This window comes from Gorilla gorilla, chromosome 6, assembly GCF_029281585.2.
Source record: "Gorilla gorilla gorilla isolate KB3781 chromosome 6, NHGRI_mGorGor1-v2.1_pri, whole genome shotgun sequence".
Classification (NCBI taxonomy): domain Eukaryota; kingdom Metazoa; phylum Chordata; class Mammalia; order Primates; family Hominidae; genus Gorilla; species Gorilla gorilla.
In genome coordinates, this window is record NC_073230.2 from 89,453,622 (window position 1) to 89,476,605 (window position 22,984).

General features: G+C 49.4%; 1 protein-coding gene across 2 annotated transcripts in view; it reads right to left on the reverse strand.

Moving 5' to 3' along the window:
• Window positions 1-7,825: 7,825 nt before the first annotated feature.
• Window positions 7,826-22,984, reverse strand: part of ARPC1A (actin related protein 2/3 complex subunit 1A) — a 40,916-nt gene continuing 25,757 nt past the window's right edge. For both annotated transcript variants that reach the window (XM_031012761.3, XM_063708622.1), the window contains exons 6-10: window positions 19,902-20,114; window positions 15,604-15,679; window positions 14,258-14,451; window positions 10,442-10,532; window positions 7,826-8,194 (exon numbers count right to left, since the gene is read on the reverse strand). In XM_031012761.3, the coding sequence (XP_030868621.1) occupies window positions 8,156-8,194; window positions 10,442-10,532; window positions 14,258-14,451; window positions 15,604-15,679; window positions 19,902-20,114 (613 nt within the window). In that variant the 3' untranslated portion in view covers window positions 7,826-8,155. The remainder of the gene's footprint in view (window positions 8,195-10,441; window positions 10,533-14,257; window positions 14,452-15,603; window positions 15,680-19,901; window positions 20,115-22,984) is intronic.

The following is a 22,984-nucleotide window of genomic DNA, read 5'->3' on the forward strand; positions in this document are numbered from 1 at the left end:
TCGGCTTCACTTCTTTAAGTTACGCGGTTAGCCTTGCAGCCGCCTGATTGCGGGTCTTGAGCTAGGTGGTCCCTGGAGTCTTCCCATCCTGATCCTCTGCCTCTTCAGTGGATACGTGGCCTGGCGGCCAGGCAGATGGAAGAGACCCCAGTGAAAACCTTACCTCGGCCGGTCGCGGTGGCTCACGCCTGTAATCTCAGCACTTTGGGAGGCCGAGGCGGGAGGATCACGAGCTCAGATCGAGACCATCCTGGCTATCACGGTGAAACCTCGTCTCTACTAAAAAATACAAAAATTAGCCAGGCGTGGTGGCGCATGCCTGTAATCCCAGCTACTCGGGAGGCTGAGGTAGAAGAATCGCTTGAATCTAGGAGGCAGAGGTTGCAGTGAGCCGAGATCGCGCCATTACACTCCAGCCTGGGCGACAGAGTGAGACTCTGTTTCAAAAAAAAAAAATTAGCTGCAAGGAGCCTCATGGCGTGATGGAGCGCTGCTGTAATCCCAGCTACTCGGGAGGCTGAGGCACGAGAATTGCTTGAACCCCGGGGGCAGAGGCTGCAGTGAGCCAAGATGGGGCCCCTGCACGCCAGCCTGGCAACAGAGCGAGACTTCCTCTCAAACAACAACAAAAACCTTCCCTCCTCTTGTCTCCTTCAGACCCCTCTCTCTAGTATTTGTGCAGGGTCTTCCTGGATCTCTGGAGATCCGAGGCCAGACTCCCACCCTGTCAGGCTTAGAGGCTTTGACACTCGCTGTTCCTTCTGCCTGGAACACTATTCCCACCCCGTACTCACCTGCCGACATTGGTTTGTCCTGCAGGATGTGGCTGGGGGTCTCAGGTCGCTTTGCCCCGACACCCTCCCCATTGGAGGTGCCCTTAGCCGCCGCTCTCTTTTCCACTGAATTCGACCCCCTAGGGTGGTTGGGAGGATTAAATGTGTCCAAGTGTGTGAATCGGGTCATACAGTGTGCACACAGGAAGTGCTCGAACTTTTGTGAGCCCCCCCAACCTTGCTGCTCCTGCATATTTTCTCAGACAGATGTCGGCAACCTCAGCAAACACAGGCGGTGGTTTTAGTTCAAGCAGATAAAAAGCTTCAAGGGGTCTGTACCGGCAGCCCTCTTCCGACAGGGACAAGTGTAGGGTAACTGAGGTTGACCCTGTTGCTGCTTCCCTGGCTTCCATCCTACTCTTCTGCCGCTTTGTAGATGCCCAGGGAATGACCCCAAGTGGCCCCTGAGTGGTCTAAATCAGCTCACGGTGTTCTCTGTCCTGCTGCACTTGTGACCTAAGATGACCCAATCAAAGCAAAGCCCAGGACTTCAGCTGATGATCCAGCGCACAAAGCCCCTTCTGGGCGAGGTGCAGGAATCTGGACTCATAAGTGGAACGCGGAAGTGGAACAGCAACAAGGGAAGCTGCAGGGAGAGTGCAGAGCCGAGAGAAGGTCAGAGAAGTAACCGGAGCTCTGGTCACCTTTGACTGGCAGGTCTGAGCCCAACCTGCCTCCAAAGATTCAGATATGTGAGCCAAGTTATCCGCTTAATTAATATGTTTTAGAGACAGGGTCTCGCTCTTTTACCCAGGCTGGAGTGTAGTGACGCAATCACAGCTCACTGCAGCCTCCAGCTCCTGGGCTCAAGTGATCCTCCCGCCTTAGCTTCTCGAGCACTTGGGACTACAGGTGTGCACCATCACACCTGGCTAATTTTTAAAATTTTTATAGGCTGGGCGTGGTGGCTCATGCCTGTAATCCTAACACTTTGGGAAGCCAAGGCAGGCAGATCGTTTGAGGTCAGGAGTTCGAGACCAGCCTGACCAACATGGTGAAACCCTGTCTCTACTAAAAATACAAAACTTAGCCGGTCGTGGTGGCGCGCGCCTGTAATCTCAGCTACTCCAGAGGCTGAGGCAGGAAAATCACTTGAACCCAGGAGGCAGAGATTGCAGTGAGTCAAGATCACGCCACTGCACTCCAGCCTGGGTGAGAGAGCGAGATTCCTTCTCAAAAAAAAAAAAAAATTTTATAAGGATAGTGTTTTTGCTATGTTGTGCAGGTTGGTATCAAACTCCTGGCCTCAAGTGATTCTCCCACCTCAGCCTCTCTGGTAGCTGGGAGGGACCACAGGCATGCGCCACTACACCCAGCTAATTTTAAAAATTTTTGTATGGACAGGGCTCTCCCTGTGTGACCCAGGCTGGTCTCGAACTCCTTGCCTCAAGAAATCCTCCTGCCTCAGCCTCCCAAAGTGCTGGGGTTACAGACGTGAGCCACGGTGTGCAGCCTCCACTTTATTTTTAGGCTGCTTTGAGTTTTTCTGCTGCGAATCATCAAAGCATCCTAACAAATATGCATACCTCAAGACTCCTTTTTCCTATCTGCAAAAATGTAAACTAAGGTCACCTGAGTTGATGTAAAGGCTCTAAAAGCCTGTGGGAGCTGCAGCCACGGCTGTACTGTTCCCTCTTCTCTCCCCTGGGCCCATGACAGAGCCCGGTGCCTGAGTCACTCAACACACATCTTAACAGATGTGTTAATGAATGATCCAGTGGTAGAAAACTGAGTCCAGGCCGGGTATGGTGGCTCACGCCTGTAATCCCAGCACTATGGGAAGCGGAGGCAGGCTGATCACAAAAGGTCAGGAGGGTGAGACCAGCCTGGCCAACATGGTGAAAACCCATTTCTGATAAAGAAAAAAAAAAAAGCCCAGGTGCAGTGGCTCACGCCTGTAATCCCAGCACTGTGGGAGGCCGAGGCGGGCGGATCATGAGGTCAGGAGTTCGAGGTCAGGCCAACATAGTGAAACCCTGTCTCTACTAAAAATACAAAAATTAGCTGGGTGTGGTGGCACATGCCTGTAATCCTAGCTACTTGGGAGGCTGAGGCAGGAAAATCGCTTGAACCTGGGAGGCGGAGGTTGCAGTGAGCCGAGACCACGCCATTGCCCTCCAGTCTGGGTGACAGAGTGAGACCGTCTCGAAGAACAAAACAAAACAAAAAAAAAATACAAAAATTAGTTGGGTGTGGTGGCACATGCCTGTAGTCCCAGCTACTTGCTACTCAGGAGGCTGAGGCAGGAGAATCTCTTGAATGAGGGAGGTGGAGGTTGCAGTGAGCCGATAACAGAGCAAGACTCCATCCCCCCCAAAAAAAGGTTGGGCGCAGTGGCTCACGCTTGTAATCCCAGCAGTTTAGGAGGCTGAGGCAGGCAGATCACTTGAGGTCAGGAGTTCCAGACCAGGCTGGCCAACATGGTGAAACCCCGTCTCTACTAAAAATACAAAAAAAATTAGCTGGGCATGGTGGCACACACCTGTAATCCCAGCTCCTCTGGAGGCTGAGGCAGGAGAATCGCTTGAACTCGGGAGGCGGAGGTTGCAGTGAGTCGAGATCACTGTAACCAGGCTACATTCCAGCCTGGGTGATGGAGCGAGACTTCATCTCAAAAAAGGAAAAATAAGAAAGAAAGTGGGTCCAGTTCTGGTGCTGCCACTTAACCTGTAGTGTAACTGTGCCTCAGTTTCCACATCTGTAAAGTGAAGCTGATAAGCACTGTCCACCTGCCCACCCGTCCCGCAGGCCTTCAGTCGTGGAGGGAAGACCCAGTGGATGGGAGAAAGCAGACCTCAGATTGGAAAGCAATGGAAGGCATTATTTGAAATGGCTCCTTTGGGGGAGAAAGTTTTCTAAGCCCTACGTGGAGAAACACCTTGGGTTAGGGAACTTGGTGATGGAAGGATTTCATCTGGAGCTCCCAGAACAACTTGGAGAGCTTTCTATTTCTTCCTGGAATTGGCTTTGTGCAGGGCCCTGGGACGAAGATGCTACACACTCCTGCTTCCTTTATTGCCTTCTCATGTTTCCAAGAAATGCAGCCACAAACCCAGGCTGTGACTCTCCAGGGCTGGCCAACGTTGGGGAGGCAGGCCAGGGCTGGTGCAGTCTCCCAGGTTCTTGCTGGCTTTCTGCCCCTTGCCTGTCGCTTTTTTTTTTTTTTTTTTTTTTTTTTTTGAGATGGAGTCTCGCTGGAGTGCAGTGGCACAATCTCGGCTCACTACAACCTCTGTCTCCCAGCTTCAAGCACCAGTTTTATTGCCTCCTGGTCACAAAATGGCAGCCAGGTTGACTGCAGACAAGCAGTGGGTGGGCCAAGGCAGACCAGGGAGATGGGAGATGGAGGGGGGGCGGTGGCGGGGACCTTTTCTAAGAGCTCCCAGTATCCAGTATAATCTCCCCTTTGTCCCACTGGTCCACCCCAGAATGTGGGTCACTTTCCCTGGGATCAAGGGATCCATCTGAACTGACAGCAGGAGGGGAGAGGATAAAACCTTGGGGCCAAAGCCCCATATCTGGTAAGGTGGCTAAAGGCCTGCAAGGCAGATGTACCCCACAGCTGGGGCCCCCATAACGCTCGCTCAGCATTCCACATCCCATCACAGCCCCCTTCCAAGCCACATGGCCTGATGTGTCAGTTTAATTGACAAACCGAGGTCTACAATGAAACCCACAAGCTATTGTCAAATACCTTCTTGCTCTCTCTCTTTTTTTTTTTCTTTTTTCGAGATGGAGTCTCGCTGTTGCCCAGGCTGGAGTGCAGTGGCATGATCTTGGCTCACTGTAACCTGCGCCTCCCAGCAACTGTTCAAGCAATTCTCGTGCTTCAGCCTCCCAAGTAGCTGGGATTACAGGCGCGTGCCACCAAATGCCTGGCTAATTTTTGTATTTGTAGTAGAGAAGGGGGTTTCACCATGTTGGCTAGGCTGGGCTTGAACTCCTGACCTCAAGGGATCCACCCATCTTGGTCTCCTAAAGTGCTGGGATTACAGGCATGAGCCACCGCGCCCGGCCTCAAATACCTTCTCATCAGTTCCAGTGACAGGGCCCTGCCCCTGAGCGTGGGTGAGCTGAAAAGGGGCTGCCACTAAGGTATTTCCCTCGCCCAGTGGGGAGCACATGCTTAGTGGTTACTACCAGGGCTTTGGAGAGACTGCTCATTCCCCTCTCTGGAATTTTGCCATCTGAAAAATGTGCTAATAACAGTTCCAACCCTACAGGTTTGTTATGAGGGGTAGTTAATGGCTTCCAAATGCTTTTCTTGGTGCCTGCATAGTTAGCTAAAGTATTGCATTCAGGGCGTGGCTCACACACCTTTCCTGAAGAACCCTCTCAGAACATCCCAGACTGTAGTCATTGTTGACAGAGGCCTGGTCTGAGTCTCAAAGGTAGAGTGAGAGAAGGACGGAGCGTCACAAACTCAAAAGACCCCAGCGTTGAAATAAAGCACTGAGGGCTTCTGGCTGCGGTGACTGGAGTGGGCCTTCCTCCCCACATGAGAAATGGCCTGTGTTAAAAAATGGCAAAATAAATTAGCCAGGCATGGTGGTATATGCCTGTAATCCCAGCTACTCGGAGACTGGGGTCACCTGTGATCCCAGCTACTCAGGAGGCTGAAATATGAGAATCACTTGAACCTGGAAGGTAGAGGCTGCAGTCAGTCGAGATCATGCCACTGCACTCCAGCCTGGTTGACAGAGAAAGAGGCTCCATCTTAAAAAAAAAAAAAAAAAAAAAGGCAAAATAGGCTGGGTACAGTGGCTCACGCCTGTGATCCCAGCACTTTGGGAGGCTGAGGCAAGAGGACTGCTTAAGCCCAGTTTGAGACCAGCCTGGGCAACACAGGGAGACCCTGTCTCTATTATAATTTCAAAATGTTTTTATTTAAAAAAAAAAAAACAGCAAAATAACTCTGGGGCTATTAAGTTCTTAGAGGCAAAAGTAAGTCAATTTTGTGGGGTTTTTTTTTTTTTTTTTTTTTTTTGAGACGGAGTCTCGCTCTGTTGCCCACGCTGGAGTGCAATGGTGCGATCTCGGCTCACTACAAGCTCCGCCTCCCGAGTTCACGCCATTCTCCTGCCTCAGCCTCCCGAGTAGCTGGGACTACAGGCACCTGCCACCACGCCTGGCTAATTTTTTGTATTTTTAGTAGAGACAGGGTTTCACTGTGTTAGCCAGGATGGTCTCAATCTCCTGACCTCGTGATCCACCCGCCTCGGCCTCCCAAAGTGCTGGGATTACAGGCATGAGCCACCGCACCTGGCCTTTTTTTTTTTTTTTTTTGAGACAGTGTCTTGCTCTATCCCCCAGGCTGGAGTGCAGTGGCATGATTTCAGCTCACTGCAACCTGGGTTCAAGCAATTCTCCTGCCTTAGCCTCCTGAGTAGCTGGGATTACAGGCACCCACCACTACACCTGGCTAATTTTTTGTTTGTTTTTTTTGAGACGGAATTCCACTCTTGTTGCCCAGGCTGGAGTGCAATGACATGATCTCGGCTCACCACAACCTCTGCCTCCTGGGTTCAAGTGATTCTGCTGCCTCAGCCTCCCAAGTAGCTGGGATTACAGGCACGCACCACCATGCCTGGCTAATTTTGTATTTTTAATAGGGACAGGGTTTCCCCATGTTGGTCAGGCTGGTCTCAAACTCTGGACCTCAGGTGATCTGCCCGCCTCGGCCTCCCAAAGTGCTGGGATTACAGGCGTGAGCCACCGCGTCCGGCTAAAAGAGAAATCTTCAGCTAATTCCTGCTTTATGGCCAGCTTTTGTCTACCCTCACAGAGCCTTGCCAATGCACTATGTATACAAACGTGTACACAAAGGAGCTCCTGCCACTGGGGGCCCAGAGACGACACTATAGGGACCAGGCAGGGCTATGAGGCCAGCACCCCTGGTGCTAGGTAGGATTCCCTCTTGGAGTGAGGGCTCTTCCCATGAGTCACAAGAGGGCCAAATTACCTTCTCTCGAGCACATCATGATGTACCATGGGAAGCACTGTTACCAGCATTCTAGAAGGGAGCTGTGAGATCAAGGATGTGGCCAGGCTCCGGCTACTCTTTACTTATTTTGCTTTTCATTTATACTTGTACCTCTTAAGATTCTCTGCCATGGAATGTCAAACTTCACGTCTCATCATGATGAAAGTAGCTCAGTGTGGGCACAATCATCTCTAAGCCAAGATGCTGACTTTCCCCTTTCCCGCCCCCTTGCACACCCCCCACAGCGTACCCTTGGCAGGTGCACTGCTAACAGTGGGCTGCCGTGCTGTGGGCACCGGGCCCCAGGGCCTCCCAGGGCAGGCTCCCATTCGGGCTTGGCTGCTCAGTGGAGGTGGGCTTCTCTGTTGCTCACATGCAAGATGGGAACGGTGTACCTCTGACAGGGCTTGGCTGTGTGTCCCTTCCAAATCTCATGTTGAAATGCGATCCTCAGTGTTGGGGTGGGGCCTGGTGGGCGGTGTTTGGGTCATGGGGCGGATCCCTCATGAATGGCTTGGTGCCCCCTGGCAGGAATGAGTGTGTTCTCACTCTATGACCTGGTTGTTTCAAGGAGCCTGGTCCTCCCCACTCTCTCTTGCATCCTCTCCTGCCATGGGACACGCCTGCTTCCCCTTCGCCTTCCGCCATGAGTAAAACCTTCCTGAGGCTTCCCCAAAAGCAAACGCAGGCACCATGCTTCTTGTCCAACCGGCAGAACCGTGTGCCAAATAAATCTTTTTTCTTAAACAAATTACCCAGCCTCAGGTATTCCTTTATTGCAACACAAAACAGACCGACACAACCTACTTTGCAGAAGTATTGCAATGTTCAGAAACGGTTCTCTCTCACCCCTCACTAAATGGTGCTTTTTGGTTCAAGGTTGTATAGAATGGTACAATTTAAGAAACCAAAGATCTAAGATTTTGCCTAAAAAAAACCGAATCGAATGAAGAATTCGCTCATATTTTTCTACTAAAAATTGAAATACTACAAGGAAACAAAACCAAAACCACATTCAGTTCTTTTATTTAATTTTCTAGTGGACAATTTACATATCTCCCTCACCCTGTCTTTTAAGTTAGTGTGACAATTTTCCATAATAAACTACTTAAAGAGAAGCTTTGGTCAAGAATGGAATGAAATCGCAAAAAAAAAAACAAAAAAAATTACTGCCTTAAAAAAACCAACACTTTCACCAATTTTATATTCAAACAAAACCACATGGCATTGGCATGATATGTGTTTTCAGTGTTTCCTTGGGGCTGGCTTCCTCGCCATCGTGCCACGGCACAGCTGCGGTCGGCCACAGTCATGCTGGATGGTGGAGGCTCACTCAGCTTCACATTATCCGGAGGCCCTGGATGGAAGACTCGAGGGTCTTGGAAAAGGTGGGAAGAGCACTGATGTCACTGAGGAGTGTCCACCCCGAGGTAGGTATGACACCACTCCCTCCTCCTCAGGGAAGGTTCTGCCTGTCCCCACCCTGAACCTGGCCCTGCCCCACCTGAAACAGGATCTCCCAGGACTCACCCCGCAGAGACACTCCAGGCCGGGGCTCCCCCTGCTGGCTCCTCCAGGCCAGGTGTGCCTTTTCCCCACTGCCCCCCACACAGGCTCCGGGCACACTCCTCACTCCTCTTTTTTTTTTTTTTAAAGATAGGGTCTTGCTCTGTTGCCCCAGGCTGGAGTGCAGTGGTGTGACCACAGCTCACTGCAGCCTCCAACTCCTGGGCTCGAGTGATCCTCCTGCCTCAGCTTCTCAAGTAGCTGGAACTAAAGGCATGTGTCACTGCACCTGGTTTTTAAAAATATATATATGTATATTTTTAAATAGAGGCAGGATCTCACTGTGTTGCCCAGGCTGGTCTCGAACTCCTGTGCTCAAGACAGGAAAGCAGTGAAGAGAAACGAGCCTCAGCTTCCCAAAGTGCTGGGATTACAGGAGTGGGTCAGTGCGCCTGGCTGCACCTGGCTTTTTTATAGAGATGGGGTCACGCTATGTTGCCCAAACTGGTCTCAAAACTCCTGGCCTCAAGCGATTCTCCCACCTCGGCCTCCCAAAGTGCTGGGAAGACAGGCATGAGCCACTGCGCCTGGCTACCTAGAGCTCTTTTTTCTAGTCCCATCCGTGCTTCCGGAGGACCACACCACGGGCAGCGCCTCAGAGGCAGTGTGCGCTCTCTGAAGCCCAGGGCTGCCCTGGGTGTGCTGCACTTGCAGCTGAGGATGCTCGCCTGTGCTTTCTCAACTCACAGTCCCTCCCTCCAAAACCCATCGCAGCTCAGGATGCCGCTCAGGTGCAACCTGTTCCCTGCAGTCCACGCATCCCCCCCGATTCCTCTGTGTGAAAACAGAGGCACTGGCTTCTCTTCTGAGCTCTGCCAAATCCCCTACCCAGCCCCCGTATCCACCTCTCTCTTCTACCAGACAGGCTCGTTCAGATTGGATATTCTCAGTGCTCAGCATCATGCATGGCACCCAGGAGATATGTACTAAATGTTTATTAAATTAATTAGTGTCAGCTATAAATATATATCTATATAGTTAAACCTGGGCTGGTGTCCAATAGGGCCTGTTTCCAAAACAGCACTCCATTTTTCCTCAATGAATAAATGGACATCTAGAAGTAAAAATTCCAGTTCACTGAGAATGTGCCATTCTTCTGCAGATGACTTTTAGGTTTTAAAGAGATCTCTGGCTGGGCGCAGTGGCTCACGCCTGTAATCCCAGCACTTGGGGAGGCTGAGGCGGGTGGATCACCTGAGGTTGGGAGTTCGAGACCAGCATGTCCAACGTGAAGAAACCCCATCTCTACTAAAAACACAAAATTAGCTGGGCGTGGTGGCACATGCCTGTAATCCCAGCTACTTGGGAGGCTGAGGCAGGAGAATCGCTTGAACCCCAGAGGCGGAGGTTGTGGTGAGCCGAGATTCTGCCATTGCACTCCAGCCTGGGCAACAAGAGCGAAACTCTGTCTCAAAAAAAAAAAGAAGAGAGAGATCTCCAAGGCTGGCATGGTGGCTCACGCCTGTAATCCCACCACTTTGGGAGGCCAAGGTGGGCAGATCACATGAGGCCAGGAGTTCAAGACCAGCTTGGCCAACATGGTGAAACCCCGTCTGTACTAAAAATACAAAACATAGCCAGGTGTTGTAGTGTGCTCCTGTAATCCCAACTACTTGGGAGACTGAGGCAGGAGAATCGCTCCAACCCGGGAGGCGGAGGTTGCAGTGAGCCAATATTGCACCACTGCACTGCAGCCTGGGCGATAGAACAAAACTCCGTCTCAAAAAGAAAGAAAAAAAAAAAGAGAGAGATTTAATGTCTTACATTAGGACATTAAACTGTATACTAGATTTAACATTTTGTTTCAAGAAATGAGAAACATTCTTCTCATAAGAGTTTTGTAAAAATATTCACGGAGCATGGTGGTGCATGCCTGCTGTCCCAGCAGCTTGGGAGGCTGAGGTGGGAGGGCTGCTGGAGGCAAGGAGTTGGTGGCTGCAGTGAGCCATGATTGTGCCACTGTACTCCAGCCTGGGTGACAGAGAAGGAGCCTATCTCTTAAAAAAAAAAAAAAAAAGTTTTAACACAAACAAAATTTGTTCTGTTAGGTAGAAAATACCTTGAAATCCCAAATTGTCATGGCTCCATCGATGCCAGTAGTGCAAAATTTGCGACAATCTTGCTTGTCCACCTCATAAATAGAGACTTGACTGAAAAAAAGCAAAGCAAAAGAGATCGTAAGGTATGTGGTGGAAGTGAACACAAACATTCCTGACTAATAGTGTAAGGGCAGCTTAAGGAAATGAATTATCTTCTTCTTTATTTTTTAAATAGAGCTGGGATGCGGGTCTCATTATGTTGCCCAAGCTGGTCTTGAACTCCTGGGCTCAAGTGATCCTCCTGCCTCAGTCTCCCAAAATGCTGGGATTACAGGCGTAAGCCACCACGCTCCACCAGGAAATGAATTATCTTTTAACTCCTGATTATGAACTTATCCATGAACATTAGGCTGCAACAATCTGGCTCAGAAAATACCCCAAAGCATATTATTACCAGATGTCCAGGAAAGACAAAACTGGCAAGGGGAGAAGTTAAGAACTTGCCTTAGTTAGCGTGACCTGGGGAGGCAGGAATGACCCAGCCCACACAGGACTCAAATGCTGGGAGCAGGCTGTGGGTAGGACCACAGCCATGGTGAAAACAGTATTTTTGTTTGTTTTTAAATAAACCAGAGGCATGATGAAGCATGACTGAATTCCAACTGGCTCCAAACAAAACCTCTCAAATCAGCCTCCAAGACAGCCAGTGCAGATAAGCCAACAGCCCTCCTTGAGTCTGAAGTGAATCATCATAAATGTTAGCAGCAGACACACCACTAGATTCTGACCAAGCCAAGCAGGGGAACAGATAAATGAAACAACTTGTCTTAGCCTAATTATCTGGAAGCTTTCAAGACAATCATCCATTGCTCAGACAATATTTTTCTTTCTCCTTTGAGATGTCTGGAACTTACCCCCCTCTTCCCCGACGCTGGGAAGGGGATGGCAAACTATGGCACACACTGCCTATTCCCGTACAGCCTGTGAGCTTAAATTTAAAAAAATAAATAAATAAATAAATAAATAAAAAGGCCAGGTGCAGTGGCTCACGCCTGTAATCCCAGCACTCTGGGAGGCCGAGGTGGGCAGATCACAAGGTCAGGAGATCGAGACCATCCTGACTAACACAGTGAAACTCTGTCTCTACTAAAAGATACAAAAAAAAAAAAAAAAATTAGCCAGGCATGGTGGCGGGTGCCTGTAGTCCCAGCTACTCGGGAGGCTGAGGCGGGAGAATGGCGTGAACCCAGGAGGCAGAGCTTGCAGTAAGCCAAGATCGTGCCACTACACTCCAGCCTGGGCGACAGAGACTCCATCTCAAAAAAAAAAGGGGGTTTTACATTTTTATTTTATTTATTTATTTATTGAGATGGAGTCTCACTCTGTCACTCAGGCTGGAGTGCAGTGGCGCGATCTCGGCTCACTGCAACCTCTACCTCCCAGGTTCAAGCGATTCTCCTGCCTCAGACTCCCGAGTAGCTGGGATTACAAGCACCTGCCACCAGGCTGGTGAATTTTTGTATTTTTAATAGAGACGGGGTTTCGCCATGTTGGTCAGGCTGGTCTTGACCACCTGACCTCAAGTGATCTGCCCACCCCAGCCTCCCAAAGTGCTGGGATTACAGGCATGAGCCTCTGCACCCGACCCGGCTTTTACATTTTTAAATAGCTGGAAAAAAATTCAAAGGAGACTATTATTTCATGAAGTGAAAATTACGTGAAATTCAAATTTGAGTGTCCATAAAGTTTGACGGGAACACAGCCACCTCATCTGTTTACATCATCTGTGCCTGCTTTCCTGCCACAACCAGAGTTCAGTAGTTGCAACAGAGACCTATGGCCTCTCGGAGTCTAAAATATTTACTATCTGGTCCTTTACAGAAAAAGTTAGCTGACACAGTTCTAGTGCAAAGAGCACCTAATTTCTGCAAATAAAAGTAGACTAATCAGCAAGGGTTTGTTCTTTTCATTTTTCATCTAGAAGTGTCAGAGAGGCAATGAGAGCTTTTTCTTTCCTTAACACTTGGTCTGTATAGAAACGTAAGAGAAACTCACAAGAAGTAACTCGGAGTCATTCAAGACAGAGAAACCTAAAGAATGGAGAAAAGGTGAGTTTTGCTATAGGAGAAACCTGAAGAATGTGGAGAAAAGGTAAGTTTTGCTATGCCTTCAGGTTCTTTTTTTTTTTTTTTCGAGATAGGATCTCACAATGTAGCCCAGGCTGAAGTACAGTGGCACAATCACAGCTCACTCCTCCCAAGTAGCTGGGACTACAGGTGCATGCCAACACAGCCAGCTAACTTTAAAAAATTTTTTTGTAGAGATGGGGCCTTGCTGTGTTGCCCAGGATGGTACTGAACTGCTGGCCTCAAGTGATCCTCCTGCCTTGGCTTCCCAAAATGCTAGCATTACAGGTGTGAGCCATGGTGCCAGGTCTCTGGTTCTCATTTTTCAGTACAGCATTTGCAGCCTATTTTACATACAGCTGCCCCTTCTCCGCTGAAGATGAAGCACAACCTGCATTTCATTGTAATTCTCTCAAACAGGAAGTCTAGAGGGACCCAACTCTGAACACAGTAATTTAGAATATCAAGCATATATTTCTCCTCCAGGTGCCTTTTTTTTTTTTTTTTTTTTTGAGACGGAGTCTCACTCTGTCACCCAGGCAATCTTGGCTCAATCTTGGCTCACTGCAACCTCCACCTGCCCGGTTCAAGCAATTCTCCTGCCTCAGCCTGCCGAGTAGCTGGGATTACAGGTGTGTACCACCACGCCAAGCTAATTTTTGTATTTTTTAGTAGAGATGGGGTTTTGCCATGTTGGCAAGGCTGGTCTCGAACTCCTGACCTCAAGTGATCTGCCTGCCTCAGCCTCCCAAAGTGCTGGGATTAAAGGTGTAAGCCATCATGCCCAGCCTCTCCTCTAGACCTTAAAAATCAAACTTTCAGGCCAGGCACGGTAGCTTACGCCTGTAATTCCAGCAATTTGGGAGGCTGAGGTGGTTGGATCACCTGAGGTCAGGAGTTTGAAACCAGGATGGCCAACAGGGTGAAACTCCATCTCTACTAAAAATACAAAAAATTAGCCAGGTGTGGTGGCACATGCCTGTAATCCCAGCTTCTTGGGAAGCTGAGGCAGGAGAATTGCTTGAACCCGGGAGGCAGAGGTTGCAGTGAGCCGAGATTGTGGCATTGCACTCCAGCCTGGGCAACACAGCGAGACTCTGTCTCAAAAAAAAAAAAAAAAATCAAACTTTCTGGACAAAACACAATTCTGTTGTCTTACATAATTACATATACCTGATGAAAACCCAGTCGAGACACTCCTCAGCTTTGTCATCATGATGATAAGAAATTCTGTTCCTTTAATTAAATAATCTTCTTATTTGTATCCATTACTTGAAACGACAGCTACAGTTACCTTTTCCAACAGGCTGTAACTTCGCTTTCTGTTATGTTTGCACTACTGTGGGAACGCAGCATTCAGGAATGTCTCCTTTTGTTCTCGAGTAGCTGAGAAAAGGGTACCCTAGGAAGCAGCTGCCCTGAGGCCCCACCACCTCAGATTGCAACAAGGTCTGCACTGCTCCTGCTGGCGGCTGCCTTGTAATCTGCACCTTGAAGGACAGAATGACCAGGTGGTGGCGACTCCCTCCCTACCACGAGCTGGAAATGAGAGCCTGGCGGTCAGGAAGATACAGACTTCTTGCTGCACTTGTCCCTGAAAGAATGTCTGGGCCTGAGGGGCATAGAGCTTTTGTAGGAACCCAGTAAGGAAACAGCGAGGGGCAGGAAGGCACCTTGTCACCTGACCACCTCTCTACAGACGGCACCTACGTGATGCTATTCTGGTGCAGCGTCTCCAAGGCCGTGTTGCGGTCCTCAGTTGTGGCTCTCTTGTCCATGTTGCGGAAGCGTTCCATGGCAGACATGTTGCGTTGGATGCTCTGTTTTGGAATGTCTAACTTGGAGACGAAGGTCAGGCAGCCGCGGTCATCGTAGTTAAAGAGCATTGGGCAGCAGTCATGGCCCTGAAACAAGACTCAGTCAGTCCCTGTAGGATGCACTGCCCACCGCCCACCTCCTTGGCAGAGTGTTCACCACGACAGGCCTCTCTTACTCTTTTTTTTTTTTTTTGAGACCGAGTCTTGCTCTGTTGCCCTGGCTAGAGTGCAGTGGCACAATCTCAGGTCATCGCAACCTCTGCTTCCCGGGTTCAAGTAATTCTCCTGCCTCAGCCTCCCAAGTAGCTGGGATTACAGGCGTCTGCCACCATGCCTGGCTAACTTTTGTGTTTTTAGTAGAGACGGGGTTTCACCATGTTGGCCAGGCTGGTCTTGAACTCCTGACCTCAAGTGAACCACCCGCCTTGGCCTCCCAAAGTGCTGGGACTACAGGCGTGAGCCATCGCGCCCCACCCCCTCTTACTCTTAAAAGTGAGCGGCCAGGCACAGTGGCTCACGGCCGGGCACGGTGGCTCACACCTGTAATCCCAGCACTTTAGGAGGCCAAGGTGGGTGGATCACGAGGTCAGGAGATTGAGACCATCCTGGCTAACATGGTGAAACCCCATCTCTACTAAAAATAAAAAAAATTAGCCCGGCGAGTTGGCGGGCGCCTGTAGTCCCAGCTACTCAGGACGCTGAGGCAGGAGAATGGCGTGAACCCGGGAGGCGGAGCTTGCAGTGAGCCGAGATAGCGCCACTGCACTCCAGCCTGGGCGACAGAGCAAGACAGTCTCAAAAAAAAAAAAAAAAAAAAAAAGTGAGCTCTGAGGCCGGGCACGGTGGCTCATGCCCGCACTTTGGGAGGCCAAGGTGGGTGGATCACCTGAGGACGGGAGTTCGAGACCGGCCTGACCAACATGGAGAAACCCCGTCTCTACTAAAAATACAAAATTAGCCGGGTATGGTGGCGCATGCCTATATTCCCAGTTCCTCGGGAGGCTGAGGCGGGAGAATCGCTTGAACCCGGGAGGCAGAGGTTGCAGTGAGTCAAGATCACCCATTGCACTCCAGCCTGGGCGACAAGAGCAAAACTCCATCTCAAAAAAAAAAAAAAGTGAGCTCTGTTTCTTCTAAAAAAACTGTTCTGCTTTGTGCTAGGGTGACAGAGCACACATTGTTCCCTGTCTGAGCATCACATACAGTGCACCCCGAGGGAGAATGAAGAAAAATACTCACAGCAGCCACGACGCTGTTCTCTGAGACAAATGACACACTCAGGAGCGGCAGGAACTCTGTCTTCAGAGTCGAGACCCTGAACACAAGAACATGTGTTATCCCAAGATGCAACAGACTATTAGCTTCTTTACAGACACAGATGATCACAAAGGACCCATTCTCACAGGGGCTTCTGCAGTATCAATGGGCACTTATGTTGAAAAGGAGCCCCTGACCTCAACTTGCAGGCCTCTCGAGACAGGGGCGGCCCTGGGTTCCGGCTCTGCCTGCTTCTGAGGCCCCGCCCACTGACAACAAACTGGTTCCCAAAGCCCAGTCTTTGCATCACGCCCTTCCACCCCCAGCATAGCTCTAAAGGGATCACCCCCATGATCCCACAGTCCACTTTCCCAGGCCACTTCCGCCTAAAGCAGCTTCTCCCTGCTCTTAGCTCCTAGAGCTCTTCCTGTTACTATGACTTGGCAGCAGACACCTGTGCTGGGACCTTCTCCTTGCCTGTGCTCACCGGAGCTCCGAGAGGGCTGTGACCACACAGATCTGTGCTGACGGCCAGGCACTGTGTTAGGAACTAGAGCTACCAAGATGAACCAAACGGTCTTAGCCAGGAGCTCACACTCGAATGGGCCGTGTGTGTATGTGTGCCTGCAGGGACATGTGTGTGCATGTAGTTATTTGCTCTTGAATGTGGCAAAGAGATTACACAGATATGGCAGGCAGACACACTGGCTGATGAGTTAGGAGCACCTCACTTCATGCAAGAAACGATGCATTCAAAAACTGACTGTGGCTGGGCATGGTGGCTCACACCTGTAATCTCAGCACTTTGAGGGGCTGAGGCGGAAGGATTGCTGGAGGCAGGAGTTTGAGATCAGCCTGGACAACATAGTGAGACCCAGTCTCTACGAAAAATTAAAAAAAAAAAAAATTAGCCTAGAGTGGTGGTGCACGTCTGTGGCTCCAGCTGCTTGAGAGGCTGAGGTGGGAGGAGAACTTGAGCTCAGGAGTTCCAGCCTGGGCGACAGAGAGTGTCTCTCTAAATTAAAAAATAAAAAAAAGCTAACTGTATATGTCTCAGGACACCCTTCATCAAGTTGGCATTGAATTGAAGAACTAATGTGTCATCTTAAGCCCTTAGTGCGGTATACCTGACTTTTACTACATGAGATATTTATGTTGGAGGAGTGGAAAGGTGGAGCATGTAATCTGACTTGCAGGACTGGAAAAGGGAAAGAAGTCAGTACGAGGGTAGACAGGGACTTGTAATAAGCGTATGCTAAGAACTTACTGTGTCACAATAAACCATATAAAAATCAAGTAACACTGGCATCAAAATACAAAAGTATTATCAAGTATTAAAAGGCAAATTACCAAATGTATACAAAAATGTATAAAATAATCTTATTTCTGTTAAAAATTAAAAGATATATAAGTGCCTGTTTATGTAGGGAAATTTTCTGAAAGACTACATTTTATAATGGAAGGGACAATCTTTCTTTTTTTCTTTTTTTTTTTTGAGATGGAGTCTCGCTCTGTCGCCCAGCCTAGAGTGCAGTGGCGCGATCTTGGCTCACTGCAAACTTTGCCTCCCGGGTTCACGCCATTCTCCTGCCTCAGCCTCCCGAGTAGCTGGGACTACAGGCGCCTGCCACCACGCCCAGCTAATTTTTGTATTTTTTGTAGAGACAGGGTTTCACCGTGTTAGCCAGGATGGTCTCGATCTCCTGACCTTGTGATCGCCCGCCTCGGCCTCCCATAGTGCTGGGATTACAGGTGTGAGCCACTGTGCCCAGTCTTTTTTTTTTTTTGAGACAGAGTCTTCCTCTTGTTGCCCAGGCTGGAGTGCAATGGTGCGATCTTGGCTCATTGCAACCTCCGCCTGCTGGGTTCAAGCAATTCTCCTGCCTCAGCCTCCTGAGTAGCTGGGATTACAGGTGCATGGCACCACACCTGGCTAATTTTTATACTTTTAGTAGAGACGGGGTTTCTCCATGTTGGCCAGGCTGGTCTCGAACTCCTTACCTGAGGTGATCCACCCGCCTCGGCCTCCCAAAGTGCTGGGATTACAGGCGTGAGCCACTGCACCCGGCCTGAGGGGATAATCTTTAAAAAAATATGTAAAACTAGCTAAAAAATGCACATTTAATCCTGTTAGGAAAAACATATCATGTCTGAAATATCATGCTGTTTACACTGGGTGACTCTTACTGACCTGACAGGGAGTAAAGGTCACCCAGTGTGATTGATTTTTGATACCCAAGTGGCCATGTCCATCACAAAACCTTTAATGGTGAGTTCCCTTTAGCTATCAATGGAAAAGGAACACCAGGGAAGAACAAAGATTTATAAAAGAAGAAGGATTCCAATCTTCTCTCTTCCTCCAACATATACTGAACAAAATGAACTCTGATGTCTGGCCAAGTACTTTATGGCTGAACTGACACGCCACTCACAAAGAAGCCCCGTAATTCGAGTCCTTCCAGCCACAGCAGAGAAGTGGCATCAATGCTTTTTAAGCCTTACTGAATGGAAGGCTCAAATTAATGAAGTCATCGTTCGCTGACTTCCCCCAGTAAGAATATATCTCCTATTTAATTTAAGGCCGGTGAATGGCACTTACATTTTGTAAGGAATTCAGAGTAACAGACTAAACTAGCCTTTTTTTTTTTTTTTTTTTTTTGATATGAGTCTTGCTCTGTTGCCCAGGCTGGAGTGCAATGGCATGATCTCGGTTCACTGCAACCTTCACCTCCTGGGTTCAAGTGATTCTCCTGCCTCAGCCTCCCGAGTAGCTGGGACTATAGGCACCCGCCACCATGCTGGGCTAATTTTTGTATTTTTGTAGACACAGGGTTTCACCATGTTGGCCAGGCTGCTCTCGAACTCCTGACCTCAAGTGATCCACCCACCTTGGCCTCCCAAAGTGCTGGGAGTATAGGTGTGAGCCACTGTGCCCAGCTTAAACTGGCCCTTTTTAAGTGACCCTTATCAGTAGCCAACCAGGAGAGTTCTTGAAAGGAATCATTATCAGTACTTCCATTAAGAAGTATTTCTGGAAGACCTAGGTCTTTAAAATTTTCCAACCGGAGAATTTGTGTCTGTGCCTGTCACCGTAAAAGCTGACTCGCAGTTTTTTTTTTTGAGACAGAGTTTCGCTCTTGTTGCCCAGGCTGGAGTGCAATGGCACAATCTCGGCTCACCGCAACCTCTGTTTCTTGGGTTCCAGAGATTCTCTAGCCTCAGCCTCCCGAGTAGCTGGGATTACAGGCATATGCCACTATGCCGGGCTGATTTTTTTTTTTTTTTTTTTGAGACGGAGTTCTGCATTTGTTGCCCAGGCTGGAGTGCAGTGGTGCAATCTTGGCTCACTGCAACCTCCGCCTCCCAGGTTCAAGCAATTCTCCTGACTCAGCCTCCTGAGTAGCTGGGATTACAGGCATGTGCCACCACGTCCAGCTAATTTTCTGTATTTTTAGTAGAGATGGGGTTTCTCCATGTTAGTCAGGCTGGTATCAAACTCCCGACCTCAAGTGATCCGCCCGCCTCAGCCTCCCAAAGTGCTGGGATTACAGGTGTGAGCCACTGCGGCTAATTTTTGTATTTTTAGTAGAGACAGGGTTTCACCATGTTGGCCAGGCTGGCCTTGAACTCCTGACCTCAGGTGATCCACCCATGGCCTACCAAAGTACTGGGATTACAGGTGTGAGCCACTGTGCCCAGCAAGGCTAATTTTTGTGTTTTTAGTAGAGACGGGGTTTCACCATGTTGGCCAGGCTGGTCTTGAACTCTTGACCTCAGGTGATCTGCCCACAGCCTCTCAAAGTGCTAGGATTATAGGCGTGAGCCACTGAGGCCTGCCTGCCTGCAGTTTTCATTGAGGTGTTTTTTTTTTTTTTTTTTTTTGAGACGGAGTCTTACTCTGTCGCCTAGGCTGGAGTACAGTGGCATGATCTTGGCTCACTACAACCTCCGCCTCCCAGGTTCAAGCAATTCTCTGCCTCAGCCTTCCGAGTAGCTGGGAGTACAGGCGCCTACCACCACACCTGGCTAATTTTTTTATTTTTAGTAGAGACAGGGTTTCACCATCTTGGCCAGGCTGGTCTTGAACTGCTGACCTTGTGATCCACCCACCTCGGCCTCCCAAAGTGCTGGGATTACAGGCGTGAGCCACCACGCCTGGCCTGATTAAGGTTTTTATGTTTGTGCCCTGTGCTAACACCCCAGGAAGGGCAGTCCTGGTTCAGCTGGTGAGAGATCCCACCCCTTGTTCCCCACCTTCCAAATGAAAGGCAAATACTCACTGCACACTTTTTGAGGCATCAGCAACAGACACGGTGCTGTCGTGGCTGACCCAGGCCAGGCGGCTCCCACTGGCAGAGAAGCTGACCCCGTGGACCCAGCCACCAGTGCCACTGCCACCAAACTCTGACATCAGCTGCCCAAAAGGCATCTTGCTGCCCCAGGGCGTGCTGGCTGGCTTTTCATCCACTTCTTTAATGTAGGCAGAAAACACTCTGTTTAAAGGGCAGAGAGAAAAGGAAAAAGCAAATGAAAATATATGTATATAGAAACAGGCCATAGGCAGCTGCCACAAGGAATCTCAGAATGCAAAGAGGTTGACTCATTTAAAAAAAATAAAACATGAGCTGGGCACGGTGGCTCAAGCCTGTAATCCTAGCACTTTGGGAGGCGTAGGTGGGTGGATCACCTGAGGTCGGGAGTTCGAGACCAGCCTGACCAACATGGAGAAACCCTGTCTCTACTAAAAATACACAAAATTAGCCAAGCGTGGTGGCACATGCCTGTAATCCCAGCTACTCAGGAGGCTGAGTCAGGAGAATCGCGTAAACCCGGGAGGTGGAGGTTGCAGTGAGCCGAGATCGCGCCACTGCACTCCAGCCTGGGCAACAAGAGAGAAACTCCTTCTCAATGAATAAATAAATAAATAAATAAATAAATAAATAAATAAATAAATAAATAAGGCTGGGTGCGGTGGCTCATGCCTGTAATCCCAGCACTTTGGGAGGCCAAGGCAGGAGGATCATGAGGTCAGGAGATCGAGACCATCCTGGCTAATACGGTGAAATCCCGTCTCTATGAAAAATACAGAAAATTAGCCGGGTGTGGTGGCAGGCGCCTGTAGTCCCAGCTACTCGGGAGGCTGAGGCAAGAGAATGGCGTGAGCCCAGGAGGCACAGCTTGCAGTGAGCCGAGATCGCGCCACTGCACTCCAGGCTGGGCAACAGAGTGAGACACCGTCTCTAAAATAACATAACATAACATAACATAACATAACATAACATAACATAACATAACATAAACTAAACTAAACTAAAATAATAAATCATGATAGGTAAGTTCAGATATTCAAACCTCTCAAGTAACAGAATTATTGTTAGAGCTATCTACAGGCCAACCCAAGTTTGGCAAATCCATATTCTAGTATATATATATATTTTTGGGGGACAGAGTCTTGCTCTTGTTGCCCAGGCTGGAGTGCAATGGCACGATCTTGGCTCACCACAACCTCCGCCTCCTGGGTTCAAGAGATTCTCCTGCCTCAGCCTCCCAAGTAGCTGGGATTACAGGCATGTGCCACACGCCTGGCTAATTTTGTATTTTTAGTAGAGATGGGGTTTCACCATGTTGACCAGGCTGGTCTTGAACTCCTGACCTCAGGTGATCCACCTGCCTTGGCCTCCCAAAGTGCTGGGATTACAGGCATGAGCCACCACACCTGATCCCCCCCCAACTTTTTTTTTTTTTTTTAAGAGACGGGGGTCTGGCTCTGTTGCCCAGGATGGAGTGTAGTGGTGTGATCAAAGCTCACTGCAGCCAACTTCTGGGCTCAAGTGACCCTCCTGCCTCAGCCTCTTGAGTAGCTGGGACTACAAGTTCGTATTATGCCCAGCTAATATTTTAAAATTTTTTGTAGAGATGGGGTCTTGCTGTGTTGCCCAGGCTGATCTCGAACTCCTGGGATCAGGTAATGCTCCTGCCTCAGCCTCCCAAAGTGCTGGGATTACAGATGTGTGCCACTGCGCCTAGCTAATCCATACTCTAGATACTATCAAAGCACCTACTGTGTGTCAGGCTGTGGGTGCCAGGTTCTGAAGTAGTGATCACAAAAGACCTGTCCTCATGGACTGCACATTCTGGGGAGATCTTGCTGTCCCATCCCTCCCTTGCCCACATGAGACCTTGCTAAATGGCCACAGCATTCTTTCCTGTCTACCTTACCATCACTCTCAACACAGTACTCCAGGAAGCCTGCACAGTCAACGGTGGGAGAGCAGAAACTATTTGCCACCCTGCAACAAACTAATGGTGTTGACCCTTTTAAAGACATACCCCAAGAGAAAGCCAAGGGAGGCCGGTGACAAGGGGTGGGCAGGCTCCCTGGACCCTCAGGCCCACTGTCCAGTCTCTGTGGCAGGAATAGCTTAAGATGGAGGCGGGTCCTTTATAGGTGGTGTCGCCCGTTTCCACTAACTCACCCTTTTATCTAATTCCACACAGCTGTGTTTGAGGATGTTCTGGCCCAGAGTTAAGGGCAAAGGGGAACGGCTGGAAATCTACCCTTTAGGGCCCTTTCGCCCTCCAATGTGATTTCTACTTTGTACACCTTCTTCTCTCCAGAAAACTGCTGAACCTAAAGGCTCCCTAAAAGAACCGAGGTATCCCCCCTACCACCCCAAATGACAATGGCAGTACAGAGGCTCTGGAAGATGCCTGGCAGAGGACTGTAAGTTATGTGAGGTTATATGACGAGACAGTAGAAACACTGTGCTTTAAATCTGCATCATGACAGCGGCTGCTTTAGTCTTAGAAGGCCAAGAAAGAACCAGTGGCTCTCAGCCACCAACTCAGGAACACAAATGGGACAGACCCATACCCACAGGACTGGGCCAGGTGCAGTGGCTCATGCCTGTAACCCCAGCACTTTGGGAGGCCGAGGCAGGTGGATAGCTCGAGACCAGGAGTTCGAGACCAGCCTGGCCAATATGGTGAAACCCTGTCTCTACTAAAATACAAAAAAAAAATTAGCCAGGCATGGTGGTGTACGCCTGCAATCCCAGCTGCTTGGGAGGCTGAGGCATGAGAATCACTTGAACCTGGGAGGCAGAGGTTGCAGTGAGCCAAGATCACATCACTGCACTCCAGCTTTTGTGACAGAGAAACTCGGGGAAATTAATATTAACAAAATAACTGCAACCTATTTTCACAACCATCAAAGAATCCAGGTGGTGTGGGTTAGTGCCACCTAGTTCTATTTTCCAGTGACTCTGGTTAAGAAATCACAAGTAACACAGGTCCAGAATATGAAGTGCCTTGACACTCCCATGACCTCCATCCTCTCTGCCAAACTCAAACACATCTCTCT